Genomic DNA, 17,500 nt, shown 5'->3' with positions numbered 1-17,500 from the left:
CAGAAGGTGATTCCAGGGAATTCAATTATTTTATCATAGCTCCTCGTTCTTTGAAATTAGATGCTTTCTGATACAATGGCAAAAAGGGCAATTCATTGTTTCTCCGTTTTCACATAGGCTAAGTCAGTTTATATCTTACCGAGACAATAGTAAGTATAGGTCCTAAATTTAACAATAATCATCCGAAAACATGGCGCTGTTTTCAGGATGTAAGGTCGATAAACAGCTGGGCTTAAATACCACTAGGGTTAAACTTGACGCTCATACGTTCTATGCAGTTGTAAGATGTGGTTCCAATCTCCTCGTGAGGTTCACATCTTCTCCAAACCCCGAAACCTCGGGCCTGATCCCTCATAGGGTTTGATCTATCATAGGGCCGCTCTTAGGGATCTCGAGGATCCTCTTGTGACCATTGTCCCTCGTGCTGTTGACTCAGACGTCATGAATCTAAATGATCTTCGTTACTGTTTCCGTTAAATCGCCCATGAATTCAAAAGTCCAAAGTTAAACCCTCCACTATGGTCCCCCAGCGTCGGAGGACGGATTAGGGGCTTGGGGGCGAAGACGACCACCCTTTGAAGGGATTAAGTCACCAGCGAAGAGGGTTGGGGTCGCTGCTGCTCTTTTGGGAAGCAGAAAACAAGGACCGGGCAGTTTAACTTTGAAACTGTTTAACTTTTTTGGTAAACTCACCTCTGAACCCGAGCAGACGGGACGTGCTATCCAACAGACGGTGCAGCTTTCAGATATGCTTATTGTATGAAGGGAACGGTGAGCAGGACCAGGAAACATTTGAGTTTGATCTCACGTGCATTCCCAAAGAATCCCCAACACGCAGGAGCGACTCGAATGCGGGCCTTGGCTGAAGCCTGCGCGAGGCACGGGATCATATCGGAATTATGATTGGCAAATTATTTATATCTTACCAATAGGGAATTGTTGCAGCGTGAAGAAACGTATTACACACAAATTGAATTAGAATTGCTATAATTTGGCTCATCTTCTGATTCAATTTTGAGCTAAAGCATAAACACGCACTTAATATAAACATGATCGAATATGAATGATAAATAACATGATCCATAATAATATAGTATAATTCAATGAGAAAAAAAAGGCTTAGCAACAAATCGGGCCAAACGCAGTAATTATTAAAACAAGCCTACAATTTTAATTTGATCGATAACAGTTGTTTTTATTCAACTGCCACAAACATTTAAGGGCTGCGGATCCTCGTGGCGGCGAAGCGGCGCTCGCGCGTGAGTCCGTGCGGTGGCGTAATGGTATTAAGGCGCGTAGAGCCACTGGGGTGTCCGAGCCAAGAGTGCACATTTTAAACCCCATTAATGTATTGTTCATTCGCACGTGCACACACATACACACGCACACACACCCGCGCGCGCGCGCACGCACATGTGGTAAGGCCTTACAAACGTAATCAATTTACCGTTTGTGCGTATACACGATAATTTTATTTTGCGGATTACATTATTTAGTGGGATTTATTCGGTAACAAAAAGCATTTTAATTCCATAAAAACGGGTCCAAGATCGAATATCCAGCCGAGCCACTATGAAGCTAAATACCCCAACTGGAGACTTGAGCAATGATGGGCTCCCTATAAATGCCCTGCTCGCCCCTGCGTGTTTTTCAAGCCCTGAGTGTTTTGTGGGCCGTGTGGAATATGACTTATCACATCGTGTGACACTGCACAATAAACTTAAACCAATTGATGGGGCGTCAATGCATTTATGGTTAGTCGGTCGCAGTCGCCACTTGTCCGAGGTGCTCCTCGCAGCCCGCAGTCCCCTCTCCCTGGTCTTACATCAAACTGACGCTCACTTGGGTGACATCTTCGTAAAATAGATAGGAATCAACAAATCAAGCTTTTAATCTCAGGAATCCTACCGGGAGCCAGAACCCACCTCACATGAACGCGTCTCTGTGGTTTACGGCGCGTTTAACCGACCCGTTTGGACGTGGTGCTATTTGTGAAAACATCCTGTCACGTTTGATCTTCAAATAAATACATTTAAGTCAAACCAAACCATATAAACAGCAATTAAACAGGCCTACAATTAAATCCACGTTATAACTTTGTTATTCTGGAGCGACAGTGGATGTCATGCAGTCGAGCATCACTTAATTGGCTACACCCCTGCGACATCTAATTATAATAATAATCTACACGTTTAAAGGGTTATACCTATAGCCCCACAAATAACATGCGGGGGAAATAATAAGCCTATATACAAAACACCTCAAGGTATCTCAAGTCATCGGCCCGCACGAGCTATAGGCTGTACCTGCGCTTGCATCATGGCGACCCAGGCTCCCAGCCTCACCACGCATGCGCAGTGGTGCGCGCGTTGCAAGGGGGCCGTCCGTGTCAGCGATCACTGGCTGTGCCCCCCCAATAGACTCTCGAGGCATTGTCATGGAAAAAGACCACCGCCTCGCTATTGTCTCGCGCTCTACCAAAGTTTATTATAAGCGCCGCGCGGGGCAGCAGCACAGTGCGCTGTCAAACAGGAGCAGGAGAGACACGGACACACACACACACACACACACACACACACACACAGACGCACACAGACGCACAGAGAGAATAACCTGGACGAGGAGAAAGCATGAGAATAACAACCCATAAGCAAGACGCTTAGCACTGAAACAGGAGGGGGGGCATTTTCTGGATAATTGTATCAAGCTTAAGGAAGAACCACTGCGCCTCAGAGAAGACAAGGAGAAGAAATCCGAGGGGACGGAGGACCGAGTCGAGCTGAGGAGAGCGCAGTAGCAGGAGACCTTGCTGGAAATAGAGACATTCCGACCAGCGTTCAAAGACAACGCCATATCCCCCAAAATACCAACACTGTTCGTTTCCGAGCCGAATCTTTCCGTTTTTAATTCTCAAATCGTGCACGTCTGGTTTGAAATAGTCGTGGGTGTCACTCGCTGACCTTCGATGTATAAGATGGATTACTCGTACCTGAACTCCTACGATTCGTGCATGGCCGCGATGGAGGCGTCGGCCTATGCGGACTTCAGCTCGTGCAGCCAGGCCAGCTCGTTCCAGTACAACCCCATCCGGAGCGGGCCCTTCTCCAACCCGGGCTGCACCCCGCTCAGCACGGCCAGCTGCACCCTGGGGGCCCTGCGTGAGCACCAGCCCACCCCTTACTCCACAGGTACGATGTGTTCCGTTCGGTGCCGTTATGGTTCGGGCTTCTTTGGGTTTAAATGTGTTGTCACTTTAAGCACAATCTGAGTCGTGAGAAATTGTTGGTAAAACGGTGAAGTAACGATTTTTTGCATTGTCCGTTTATTTTCTTTGATTGCGAATTAATGCAATATTGATAATATATTGGGTCAGTATAAGATTATGTAGGCCTTTTGGTTTATATTAGTCCACCAACTTTCAATTATATGATTAAGGAAGGGATAAGAAAGGGGAACTCAACATTGAACTAATGTTGAGTTCCCCTTCCTTATCCCTTCCTTAATCATATAATTGAAAGTTGGTGGACTAATATAATTTCGAATGACAAAAAATGCAGACATACAATAAGGCTGCTTTTCACTGTTGATTTTGTTAATTGAATTCATGCAGGCCTGTAGCCTATAAGTCGTTTAAGTTAATCGAATTGATTATGAACCGAAAAACATTACAAAATTACAAACATTACTAACCAAACCAAAAGGCGTACATAATCTTATACTGACCCAATATATTATCAATAATATATTGGGTCATATTATCAATATTGCATTAATTCCTCCTTGTTCGGAGGCAATGGACACAGATTAGCCTGCAGGCTAATCTGTGTCCATTCGAAACAACGAATTCGAATAAAGGCTAATAAAAATGTAGCCAACGTCACAACATTGTTGAATAATTACGCATCATGTTGCCGCGCCAACAAACCCACTGGTCGGACCCGCCTGTCCGTGTATTTGGCCATTAACGGTGTTCCCCTCGTCCCAACTTCCAAATATACAAAAAACATAAATACATTCATTTAGATTAACTATGAGATATTATTCTCTCTAAGCAAAAACAACATCAGCCGTATAAATGAAAAATATTTCATATCGGGACTGGGGTGGTTGGGGATGGCGCTCATCACAACTAACATCCACGATAATATACGCATCATATTTAATGTCGATTTGCGGTTTTTCTTTCCTTGCACCTGTTTATTTTCCACATAAACCTCACCAGAACATTTAAACATTCAGACAAACCATATTTAATAATATCCGTCCGCGCACATTCTAGGAGGCATGTCGCTGGGAAAGATGTGTCGATCATTAACAGATTATTAAGTGATAGTTTCGTTACAGTCAGGAGTAGGCTAACTTGTAAATCTATAGTTTTGTACATTCTTCAATTGTTTCTATGGGTCTGTTATGCCATCATTAATGCTATTAAATTAGGCCTAACCATATAAGCCTGTATTTACCGTGTCATTTTATTCGTCTTTTTTTTTTTTTTAAGTCGACCTATTCTTATATATTTAATTTAACAAATTTAAATATGATTGAATATGTCCAAACATTGTTATGGATTAATATCAACCACATTTCTCCTCACATACCACACCGGTATTTATTTCCCGCTACCAACTAAGCGCAGGATGGTATCTTAACGAAGTGAAGTCATTAACGTTTCCCCTTCTTGACGTTTCATTTTCTTTAGTTCCCTACAAATTCTTTTCGGACCCTTCCGGCCTGAACGAGAAGCGGAAGCAGCGGCGCATCAGAACGACCTTCACGAGCTCGCAGTTGAAGGAGCTCGAGCGCGTGTTCGCGGAAACCCACTACCCAGATATCTACACGCGCGAGGAACTGGCGCTGAAGATCGACCTCACAGAGGCCCGCGTGCAGGTAAGAGTTTAAAGGCAGATTCAGAACACTACAACAACACAATAGTCAGGCCTATGGAAATGTTATGCTGTACAAATCAATTAAATCCCACCATTGTAATTAAACCAAATAAATCCCACCACGTGATGAAACACAATCCCCAATAAAAAAAAAAACAGACTGACATTATTTAATGTGCTTCATGCTCTTGAAACGTCTTCGTCAATCCCTCATCTCTCTTGTTATCTGTGTGTCAGGTCTGGTTCCAGAACAGACGCGCCAAGTTCCGCAAGCAGGAGCGCGCGGCCAACGCCAAGTCCAACGCCAACAGCTCGGGGGGCAGCGCCGGCAGCTCCACCAGCAGCAGCAGCGGCTCCGCCGGCAAGAAGCCCGGCGACCACCGCTCGTCCTCGGACGACGACGAGTCCAAGGAGTCCACCTGCAGCCCCACGCCCGACAGCACCGCCTCCCTGCCGGGCTCGGCCAATGGGAATATGGGCAGCCCCGCCAGCCTGAGCCCCAGCCCCGTGCCGCCCAACAGCGGCTACGCCAACACGTCCAGCTCCCCGGTGCTCCAGGGGCTGAAGGCCCCCAGCTGGCCCAGCCTGGGGCCCTCCAACCCGGCCATGGCCCAGCCCGCCGTCCAGACGCAGGAGATTCTGAAGGCCTGGCAGCCGGCGGACAGCATGACCGGGCCCTTCGCCGGCGTGCTGTCCTCCTTCCACAGAAAACCCAACCCGTCCCTCAAGACGAACCTGTTCTGAAGCACACAGAGACACGCGTAGGGGCCGCGGGGCCACGCTCTGCGGCCGGTCGGTCGGTCGGTCGGGGAACATGATTTTGTATAGGTTTTGTGGATCGGGGTTAGGGTCGGGTGTACGGGCGACACCCACTTACAACAGGACTCCCCTGAATCCACGGTTTAGACACTGCTGTGTTTCAGCAACATCGCTGGTGTCTGCCTCCTGCAGTGACAGATCCACAACAACAACAACAACAATAACAACAACGGCAACAACAGGCTGTGACATTCTTGCAGAGACCCAGAGATAGAAGAAAAATCACAGATTGGTGACGAGTTTGATTGCCGTTGCCTTAACATCGGGATCGACAATTCTCTATCCATGCAGTGCACGTGTCCTGCACCACCCCCAGACCCCCCACCCCTCCAGTTATAGTGGACACATGCCCCCCCCCCCCACCACCCCTCCCTTCCCCCTCTTGTGATGGAAACAGAAAACTCAGAAGTTTCTCACAGAAGACTGAATAATACCAATATGTTATTATGTCTAATTATGTCTAATATGAATATCGATGGTTCGACCTCTGAAGAAGAAGAAGAGATGATAGGTTGAAGAGACTCTGAGCGGTCCACTCTATTTAAAATGTATAAAGAATTGCTGTACAGGCCCCTTGACGCAACCCCCACAAAAAGCTCTCATGAGGTGTGTGTGTGTGTGTGTGTGTTAAAGGATATGCATCCTGCCCTGGGACATGCACACCTCGATTCACTCTGAAGGTGATATGCGTACATGTGTGTACATGACGCGCGCAGACACAACCGCGCTCCTACACTCTGCTGTCGGGCTCTCTCTCTCTCGCACGCACGTGCGCTCTCTGTCTCTCTACCACATCAAGATGTTGAATGGTTTGCCGTGTGGAGAAAGCACACTAAGAACATGTCACACACACACGCACACACACACACACACACACACACACACACATGCACGCACGCACGCACACACACACACACACACACACACACACACACACATGCACGCACACACACACACGCACGCACGCACACACACACACACACACACACACACACACACACACACACACACACACACACACACACACACACACACACACACACACACAGACCCCTCCCCACCAATTCCGAGTGACAGTAGCTGAGAATGGCAGTGAGCTCCGAGTGTAAAGCAGCTAGCTAAACACAAGCCCACCCCCATCAGGAGACAAAAGGCATACTGTTGCGAGCAGAACACCACTTCCTCTAAGCCCCTGGGAGACACCCCAGGAGGAGACCCCCCCCCCCCACCACCAACCACCCCCACCAGGGTACCCTAAACCCTGTCTCGGGCAAAACACGGCCACTCCTAAATCCAATTAGGTTCAGGAAACACTCCTCCCTCACCGGACCCCTCTTCCTCCTTTCTCTCTGTCTTCTTCCCATCCGCCCCGTCTTTACTGTATCAAGGCCAAGTCACCCCCCCGCCCCCCTCAAAGCAAACACACTCACTCTCTCTCTCTGTCAATCTCCTTTCCTCTCTCATTCTCATCCTCTCTTGTCCCATCACTTCCATTCCTTCCCTTTCTCTCTCGCCCCCCCCCCCCTCCTCTCCCCCCCTCCCTGCCTTATCCCTCTTGTTCCCTCATCATCTCTCTTCCCAATCCCTAATGGGTCTCTCACACCCTCTGTCCCTCCCACCCATCTCTCGCGGGCACTTTAATCAAAACTGTTGAAGTATGTACGAATAACACACACACAAACACACACACACATGCATGAAACATGCACACACACACACACACACACACACACACACACATACATATCTACACACGCACACACACAAACACACAAACACAGACACACAGTTTTCAAAACTAAATCCATTGTCAGCCACCTTGCATTTTTACCTTTAGATTACGGAATGGTAGCTCTAGTTGTCCCAGTTGCAGACAGAGCTGCACATTCCTGACAGCCTAACAGGACTTGTACAGAAGGCTGGTAACCCAGCTTGACTATCTTGCCCTCAGAGTAGTTTCAGACCAGTCTCTTATGAGGCTTTGCTTTATTTTGGTTTAGGTGTTTTATCTTCCAAAAAAAACCATTGAAACATAATATCTCTATTTGATTGCTGTTCTTTAAATAGCATTTCATGATATGTTTGCAATTACTTCATTGTCTGTTTCAATTTGGTGGCACATGGATTATAATGTTTTGTATTTTCTTTGCAGCCCCTGGCACACACACAGATTTTGTGCAAATACCCAACAATCATCGTCTATTTTTCTCTTCACAAACAACTGACACATGGGCAGTATGTCAAAAACAATGACGTTCCTTGGCATCTTCACTAATGTGAAGTCTTCACACAGGATAACAGACAATAGTTCCACGCTCCCTTGTATTGCTGTTGCCGGTCCTCCATCAAAAGAGCAATTGTTTGTAGTTAATGTTGCCTTGCGTTAGTTTCTTCTTTTATTGGTCGTCATCGGGACAGGTCTGAAATTTGATATGTTGAAGGGAAAGCCGCATATGTACTTAAAATGCAAACTAGTGTATTTATTAATATTTTATTTTGACCAACATGCAGATCTTTTTTGAACAGCTACACAGACCCCTTGTTACTTGAAAGGTAATCCTGTAATTAGTAATATAAATAGGTAGATTTTTTTCTTCCCCACGTTGATCTAAAAATGTATTTCATTCGAGCGCCTGTCTTTATGTCCAGTATTTCCATTCAATGATGAAGTGATGAGAGCTCTAGTGAATGAGAAGATATAGCACTACCCTACATATTCTAATAAATGTACATTATGGAAGCACTACTCAGACTGCTCAATGATCTGATTATTTTGTGACATCTTGCTATAGTCGACAATATATATTTTTTCCATTTCTATTTTGACTGAATTTAATACAAATACCTTCAATGAAATGGGGGTGCCGACCTGCCAGCTGTTCTTTAAACAACCATTGAAAGCAGGCCAACACAGACCTCTAAGAGGGAAAGATTAAGGGACATTTGGTTTAGCTAGTTTGTTAAAGTTCCACTTTAAGTATATAGTAAAGTTTAGGGCTAGAGTGTTGGTAGGTTATTGTTAAGTTTTGATATTTGGTTACTGATGGTTATGTTTAGATATAAGGTTAAATATAGTTCAATAAATGTATTAAGTTAAGGTTAGGTGTAAGGTTAGAGATGGTTATGTTTAGATATAAGGTTAAATATAGGTAAATAAATGTATTGATTTAAGGTTAGGTATAAGTAGAGATGGTTATGTTTAGGTATTAAGTCAGGATTAGGATGTGGTCAAGTTGAGGGGGAAAGGTTAAGAGGGTGGTTAATGTTACAGGTTTGCTGCAAGCTGTGTCCCTTAAGTTCCACAAGTCGCTAGTTGCACAAGTCTTATTGGACTCTGGGCTGGGTGAGGCTGCACACCTGTTACACAGTGTACACAGGTTAAACCAGCCATCTCCACACACAGTCAGGGAGAGATCTCCTGCATAGCAACAAACAAAGTACCCATTACACTTATTTAAAAAAGGATATGTTAGAAATAATAACTCAAGGCCAGAATGAGCCACTTCAGGTAAGATGGTTCTGTTGCATTCAGGGAAACCAGACTCATTACAAAATCAATGAATGGTCAATATATTACTGTAAATGCAAAGTAGACAGCAAAGCAGCGAACTATAATGCTCACCCAAACCAATCTACCAAACTAAAGGCTCAAAACTCACCCAAAAAAAATTAAATCCAAAACCTTCCCACAAACCAGTCAACACGGTCAACTGACAGTGGCCTTTACAAAGGTCCAACTAGAGGCAAATCGAATACAGCAATGCACCGGCTGCAGCGTTAGGTCCATTTTGCCACCCTAGGTGAGATCTCCCCCGCCCCCTCAATCTTCTAAGGAAATAAACCTTTTCAATTTTACTATTATACAACAGCAGGGGTATAAAAAAATGCCTATTTTTCCTAAACTGCATCCCGGTATAGGCTCCAGGTCAGGACAGACATGCAGAACATTTCACAGAATGAACTGCTGACTGCTGCGCTGACCGCCACCCCCAGCCCCTCGCCCACCGTCTTTCGTCTTCATCTCACAGATAATAGATGGATTATTCGGAATTGGCAACTGCTTGGAGTGCAGCAAATGCAACATTTGGTTGAACTGAATTGAATTCAATAATTCAAATATATACGGGGGCAGGCGCCCTCCTTGCAGGTGGCACTCCAGGTGACCGCCTATGCCTAGAAACACCCTTGAGCACAGAATTCAACATGAAGCAGCGGTTAACCCGCGAGAATGTATTCTCAGCCCTCTTTTCCAAACTCACTGCTTACCTTCACCAGAACAACCTTCTGGACCCTCACCAGTCTGGATTCAGGGCAGGCCACTTAACTTCTCTCATCCTCTGTCATTCTGCAGGACCTCTCAGCAGCCTGACACAGTGAACCACCGGCTCCTCCTCTGCGACCTCCAACAACTGGGAGCTCTGCCCTCTTCCTGTCCCACATCCTACCTCATGGATTGGATACACAGGGTAACCTGTGAATGATCTGTGTCCGATCCTTGTTGTCTCACTACTGGGGTCCCCCAGGGTTCTGTCCTGGGTCCTATCCTCTTCTCTCTGTACACCAAGTCACTGGGTCATTCAATCACATGGCCTTTCCTACAACAGCTATGAAGATGACACACAACTAATTTTGTTTTTAATGGCCTGAAATCAAGGTAGAAGCAGGTATCTCTGCATGTCTGGCTGACATCACTTAGTGGTTTTGGATACATGGTCCAGGTGGAAGGCCTCTCCCATCCATAACCTTGATATCAATGTAACTCTGGGGTGTCTGCGACTAAGTCAACTGCAGGGATGTCCTTTACTTCACTCTTTTTTCGGTCTCCCATGCGTCCACCCTAGAGATGTTGGCGTCCATGTGTACTGTGGAGGGAACTTTCAGCAGCATTGGAGCCCTGAAGACACACAACACGTTCTTTGAGGAATCCTGTAGAGCCAGCTTCTGCAGAAGGTTGCTGCTCTGTTCTGCAGAATAAATGCCATTTATTCCTCATGGTTGGACTTCAAATATCCTTGAGTTCCATTTTGTCTTGTGATTCTCGTCAGCTGTCTGTCTGAAGGAAGACCCTAACAGTTTGGGCTGGCCAATCACAAGTCCGGTGGCACTCGAGCTGTGATTGGTCTTGACCAGTGTGCGAAATACGTGGGGGTCCGGGGGGGCTGCCCCCCCCGATTAACCCATGAGACCCCCTGAAAGCCTCAAAAGCAAAATTTGAAGGGGGTCTCAAATTTCGTCAAAAAAAAAAAAAAAATATATATATATATATATTATTGTCACTAATGGTCATTTAAATGTGTTTAAGCTCACCATGTCCAGTATTCAGAATTTTAAATATTTATTCACAAATATGTTCTATTTTTTGCCAAGCGGAGCCAGCCAGTACTGTGCGCGTATGCAAATTAGCCATGTGCGCCAAACAGAAGAAGGGCCCTATCTTGCGCCCGGTGCAATTGACTTTCTACACCGACGCATGTGTCGTTGCTAGCTTGCACCCGGCGCAAAGCTGATTTTCCCCCGCAGCAACCAGGCACCACTACACTTGCGCCTGGAGAGGCGTGTCGGCAAAAAGCAGGGGCGTGTTCCGGCGCAAATGATAATTGGTGCTATTTTAGTGATCTAAAAAATGCGCCAATGCAATTGCGCCACTGATATATATATATATATATATATATATATATATATATATATCTTTTTTTTTTAATCAATGCATCTGAACACCGTACAGCAAGCACATATGTTCTTGACCCAGACATCGTGTACAAGCCCATTACTTTTAGGATTGATGAGTTTGAATTTGATCGTGAGAAAACATAGTTTTACCGCGAGTGAGTGTTTAAAAGAATGAATGAATGCGGGTGATGCTTGGTGCGCGCAAATTAAACACGTAACGCATAATGCAGTCCATGGCGATGTATATTAACAGGGGGACACATGCATATTATGAACACAAGTCGACAACGATAATGTATACAATACTGGTAACAAACGATGTTTGTTAATGTATCGCCGCATATCATTAAATAGACCCACAGTTGCGGCCATCGAGGACCGCGTCCGCATATGTTTTAAGTTGTCTTTGCCGCAATTTACATGACGAATCAGTGTTTCTGAAGTTGGAGAAGAAAACACTATTCCATGTGTTAATTATGCCTATTATTTTGAAGTTTGAAATTCATGTGGTCATGCATGTCTCAGCGGAGACTGCAAACGCGCTGTCAAAAATCAACTCGTCAAGTCAAAATGCGCTGGCTCTTAAAGGGGATGGGAGATGCCACTCTCATTGGTTTATTGCATGTTACGCCCAAAACACACCTACGGGTTTCAGCCCAACCCATTTAGATTTGAGGCTGAAGCGTAGGTGCGCCATTACTATGTAGGGCGAGCCATCATGTGAGGAAAGCAACTTCTTTAAAATGGGCTGTGTGTGGGGTGATGGGGTTTGTAGTGGTTTAGTGTATAACCAGACTGACGACATTCGAGGCTACCACCTCCATAAGAATCCACTATAGGCCTACAACACATGCAATCCTGGAGAAATGGGCATTGTTATTTATTAAAGATAGCCAATAGGCCCAATGTTTTAACAATTAAAAAGGTTTTTTTTAAAGAAAAAGAAAAATAACAAAAAAATAGACACAGGGAATGCATCAAATAATTTAAAATAGACCTTCAAATAGATTTAAGTAATGTTTAAATGAAGCAAACATTAGGTTTTATTTGGGAAAAAAATAACGTCACATAAAAGTCACTTTCATTAAGTTAAAACAACTAGAATACAAGCAAGGAGATATAACAGTTCAGTGTAGAAAATGGATGGAAAGAACAGAGAACACACAGACACAGAAGACACACACACACACACACACACACACACACACACACACACACACACACACACACACACACACACACACACACACACACACACACACACACACACACACAGCAATTGGAAAAATATTCTCTATATGGCAACTTAAGATGCAATGACACACAGGCACTTAACAAAACATTGCAATCACAAAACAACAGCATATTGCTACAGAGGATGGCCAGAACAAATGGATGTCAAGTTGAAGAAAACAAACCTTTCTCAATATTGGTTAAAATATTGGTTAAAAATGAAAGTCAAACATGTGTGTTCCAAACAAATAAGAACCTAACAAAAGTTATCCTCAGTAAGGTTTGATTGATGAATGTAATAGGTTCTGTGTGTGGTTTAAAAAGAACAGAAGGAAGGTAAGAATTATTGACACTATGGGTGTATTATACCCAAAGTATCACAGAATTGTGATGAAACAACCTTTAGTAGTAATGGATTATGTTCCTTGAAAACACAACCTATGATTCAGTCTTCTGGTTTCATTGCAATTATGGCAGGATATTTAGTCTTGAAGAAAGACTTTGAACTAGCAACGCATATTCATGTGAAACAAAACAAAATATCGAACAACAGCAAAGTATTTAGTACAAATCCTTTTCGTTAACTTGATTTGGTTGTGTGTTAATTTCACTCTAGTTCCACGTTGACCTCTATCGCGGCGGGTTCTGGAATAGCGGCGCCACCTGTTGGTGAAATCCAACAACTGCAACAACATTTATATCCTTACTTGCGTAATCAATTCTGAAATACATGTTACTTAAATTCAATGTCTGTTAAAGGGTGACTTAAACATCCTGAAGGTCCACAACATGGACCTCAACAGCAAGTATAATAATAATAAGTCAATTCAAGATTAAACTGATCTTTAAATTGTAAAGAAGATTAATAATTCCTCTCTGGCCAAATACAATTATTTGATTTCTGAGGAACTTATTGGTGTGTGAAAAGAAATGTGTTTGACTTTAAGAAGATTGGTCAGCACATAAAAACAGCTTCTACAATTTCTCTCACAGTGATGGTTTGGTTTGCTTGCTCAATAATAATCCCTTTATCTTGAAAAAACAGAAACAAAACAAAACAAAAAATACGTTGGGCCATAAATACATGCAGAGACACTGAATCAATAATATAAAAAAGAGAAAACAGACATTAATTTCCACTATCTGAATAACGGGATCAAAAGGTATCGTTTACAGTAGCTCTATCTGTGTGGGAGGCCCTTTCTCAGGCTCGACCAGGACCGTGACCAGTCTGAGGCTGAGCCCAGCAGGGAGGCTGGGGGCCGGGCCAGGCCTCTGGTCACCCTCAGCTCATTAGTCAGGAGTCAGCGCATGAGTCCTCGACATCCTAAACTCAGGAGGTTTTAGACTCAATGTTGCACAATATTTCGTTTTTTTCCTCCCTCAGAGGCCTGATGACACCCCCCGTCACTCATGGCTGCGCTCAGGTTGAAGGTCTTGAATGTCCAACGCGTGTATCCCAGGAGGTAGGCTACGTTTCCCAGGATAAGCCTCAGCACACCGGGTAGGACTCCAGCAGGTCAGGCTGAGCGGTGAAGAGAGAGAGAGAGAGAGAGGGGGTCGGGTCGGGTAAGATGTAGTGAGATTCAAGTTTGCAGCCTCTCGCCATCTGTGAATGGTCCAAAACCCATGTCCCTCGTAGCCCCGCCCCCCTGTCGGATAGGGGCTTGTGTCCACTTAACAAAACAGAAACGAAGTGCAATTGCCTGGCATACGTTGACACACAGTCCGGTTCTCGGTCCGGTTCATGTTGCCCCAGCATGAGCCCTAGCCGTTACCAGATGAGACGAGGGCCCCCCCCCCGTTGGCAGGAGGCTTCCCCTCATTGGTTCTGCTGCCTCAGGCTCTCCAGCAGGATGTGCTTGTGGGCGGGATCTAGGACCCCGGCTTCCTCCAGGTCCTCCTCGGTGATGTCACTGGAGGAATTATTTCATTTCATTAATTTATAGAAATGGAAATTCACTTTGCATCACTTCAGTAAAATATTCAATATTATATATGTATCTATATGTACCTGGGACAGAAAAGTGCATTGCAAGCGTGTTCGACCCCCCCCCCATGTCTGCAGCCTACTTGTAGTGCATTAGGCCTGACCTCTACATGCATCTTGTGTGCATCTGAACTCACTGTTATTGAGTTTGAATAAAAGCGTCCGCCAGTTGACTCAAATAGTGTACAATAGTGTACGGGTGTAATCCCCTCCGTTTTGAATGGCGGGTGGTTTTCTAAGCGTGTGTACCTGAGGAACTCCAGGTCGTCCCAGCCGTTGTGCAGAAGGCCCTTCTCGTAGCGCTCCAGGCCCAGCCTCTGGAGCCACTCCCCCACGGAGGACTCCCCCACCGACAGTGACGAGCTGCTGCTGCCCCACAGAGCCTGCAGAGGGCGCCGAGAACAACGCAGTCAGTGAGACGCTCTGCTGTCCAGTCTGGTGTAGTTGTCTTCCTTGCGGGGATGTCAGGAATTGTTGCGGAAAGCATACGATCCTGTGTTTGACAGGAACTGCACATTGATCGCAGAATAATTCTGCTTTAGACAGTCTTGCAGGTATATCTAAAATGAGTCTAAAAACGACTTGACCCAGGTTATATATTTTGTTAGAGTTGTGGAGTTGTGTACCAACATTTTCTAATTGGTCCCAACAATGTTCAAACCCAGATAAACCATTCGATTTAGTTTCGGTTACGCTCTGTTACATTTTGTGAAGTTGCATGTCAATGGTGTCATCTCCTTTACCCCATCATTTCCAGTCAGTCATTTAATAATCAGTAATCCAGTAGACCTTATTTAGTGTTTCCCCCACAGACTCTACCTCGGCTGGCCGCCCAGGTGTATTAGCTGCTGCCAAGTTATTCACGATCAATAGTGTTTCCCACACATTTTGAAACTAAAAGACTCTAATACAAGGGTCTTAAATCTCTCTGTCTGTGCTTTTTTGTGTCTGAAAAAGGTCTGCATAGCTTCCACAAATGTACACATCGAAAGTCAGTTGGACCGATCATACACAGTCTTTCTCCCACAGAGCGGGGGGCGTTTGCTACAGCAGCTATGGCTGACTAGCCCTAGCTGCTACATTTACCTCCTCGGGCATGTCCTCGGCGATGCTCTCTGGGATGGGGTGTCTCGGGGGGAAGGTGCGGCACACGTCCATCCCCCAACCCCAGGACCGGCCCCCGCATTAGCGGCGGGGCCGAGGGGGCCCGGGGGGGCTGTCCAGAGAACTCGCTCTCGCTCATGGTCTTGGCCATCTGCAGCACCGAGCAGGACTGGTCGTCCAGCGCCCCTCCTCCTCCTCCTCCTCCTCCTCCTCCTCCTCCTCCTCCCCCTCCTCCGCCTCCTCCTCCTCCTCCCCCTCCCCCTCCTCCGCCTCCTCCTCCTCTCGGGTAGCCCTCCCCCAGGGCGAACGGCGCCGAGGCCACGGGGGCGATGCGCACCTCGGCCAGGTCTGGGAAGTGGGGGCGGGGCTTGGCGAAGGGCCCCTCCACAGCCATCGGCAGGGCTCCCTTGGGCAGCGGGGGCGGGGGGAAGTCCGGGGGCGGGCGGTTCAAAGAGCTCCCGACCGGGCCGGCACCAGGCGCGCCCTGGGTGGCGCCCGGGGCCACGCCGCCGCCGCCCGCCGCCGCCGCCACCCGCCGCCCGCCGCCGCCGCCGCCGCCGCCGCCGCCGCTGCCCGCCGCTGCCGCCGCCCACCTCCTCCTCCGGGCACGGCTCCTCGTTGATGGTGCGGACGGAGAGGCCCGCCGGGGCCCTGCTGCGGGGGCCGGGGGGCCCGGGAGGCGGGCCGGAGGCGGGCCTTGGCGCGGGGCACCGCCGAGGGGGCGGAGGGTTTGGCCGCCGGGGGGCTGGCGAGGGAGGGGGACGGGGAGGAGCTCCGGCAACATGGCCACCGCTGCGGACTGGTTGGGGACGCCCTCCAGGATGTAGTAGGCCGGGTTGTTGTAGCTGTTCTTGCACGACGACGGGTCGTCTGGGGACTCGGGCTGCTTCGACCTAAGACACACAGCAGTAGCATTACAAGTCTGTGCGTGTGCGTGCGTGTGTGTCTGTGTCTGTGTGTGCGTGTGTGTACCTGGTGGCGGCCTCCTCTTTGGTGTTCCTCTCCCCCTCCTCGCTGACCCGTCCCAGCTCTGTCCCCAGAGGCTTGCGGCCCTGTGACGGCCTGCTTCCAAACACACAGCCCCACAGCGCACATCATCAGCATGAGCACGGCTTGGGCCCAGCGAGAGTATAACCTTCATGTTAAGCATTGATATATTCATTGAAATATGAAAGGAGAGTGTACAGACTTGACGTATTCGTGTCCGGAGCGGGGCAGCAGGTGGATTTGCCTTTGGGTCCCCCGGCGTCATCTTGATCCACACTGATCCACTCTGAAACACGAGCACAAGAACACCGCTCAGAGCCCAGCTCAGAGCCCAGCTCAGAGCCCAGCTCAGAGGTCAGCTCAGAACACTGTTCAGAACACAGCTCAGACCCCAGCTCAGAACGGAGCTCAGAACGGAGCTCAGAACGGAGCTCATCTTTGACAAAAACGGTCCCTTTGCTCAGCAGGAGGCTGAGAATAACAGCTTTTTTGTAGATCATATTATCAGAGAGCAGGTTAGCTGTCAAATATTTGACCCAGAACCTTTCAACTGGGAGAGAAACCCCCTAACCACTGGACCTCTTACATCCCATATACACTCTAACTTCATACACATTTATTTAACGGTTTACTCCAGGGGGGGAAAAAATGGACCAATGGCGGTGCGTTCCGCAGGGTCACATGGTCCGTGACCGCCTTGTTACCCGTAGAGCCTCTCCCGGGTGCCCATCCTCTCGGAGGGCACGCGAACCCTCATGGAGCCGCGGATGTTGCCCGTCTCCTCGCCGCGGTGGGATAGGTACGTGTGGAA

General features: G+C 47.1%; 2 protein-coding genes across 2 annotated transcripts in view; one reads left to right on the top strand and one right to left on the bottom strand.

The window, feature by feature from the left end:
* Positions 1-2,965: 2,965 nt before the first annotated feature.
* phox2a (paired like homeobox 2A) lies at positions 2,966-5,630 on the top strand (the record flags this gene model as incomplete). Its single annotated transcript, XM_084467312.1, has 3 exons — positions 2,966-3,188; positions 4,700-4,887; positions 5,124-5,630. 3 exons carry the CDS (start codon positions 2,966-2,968, stop codon positions 5,628-5,630), a joined length of 918 nt encoding a protein of 305 aa, XP_084323438.1.
* A 6,735-nt stretch (positions 5,631-12,365) lies between these two features.
* inppl1a (inositol polyphosphate phosphatase-like 1a) overlaps positions 12,366-17,500 on the bottom strand; it is a 23,054-nt gene continuing 17,919 nt past the window's right edge. Inside the window, 11 exon segments of the mRNA XM_084466353.1 lie at positions 12,366-14,524; positions 14,848-14,981; positions 15,685-15,759; positions 15,761-16,213; positions 16,255-16,467; positions 16,469-16,595; positions 16,675-16,764; positions 16,892-16,922; positions 16,925-16,975; position 17,394; positions 17,396-17,495. Of these exon segments, the coding sequence (XP_084322479.1) occupies positions 14,431-14,524; positions 14,848-14,981; positions 15,685-15,759; positions 15,761-16,213; positions 16,255-16,467; positions 16,469-16,595; positions 16,675-16,764; positions 16,892-16,922; positions 16,925-16,975; position 17,394; positions 17,396-17,495 (1,369 nt within the window). The 3' untranslated portion in view covers positions 12,366-14,430.

The sequence above is a fragment of the Micromesistius poutassou genome (genome assembly GCF_964030765.1).
Source record: "Micromesistius poutassou genome assembly, chromosome: 4".
Lineage (NCBI taxonomy): Eukaryota > Metazoa > Chordata > Actinopteri > Gadiformes > Gadidae > Micromesistius > Micromesistius poutassou.
The sequence above is the reverse complement of the archived record's forward strand: the minus strand, read 5'-3'. Positions and strand labels throughout refer to the sequence as shown.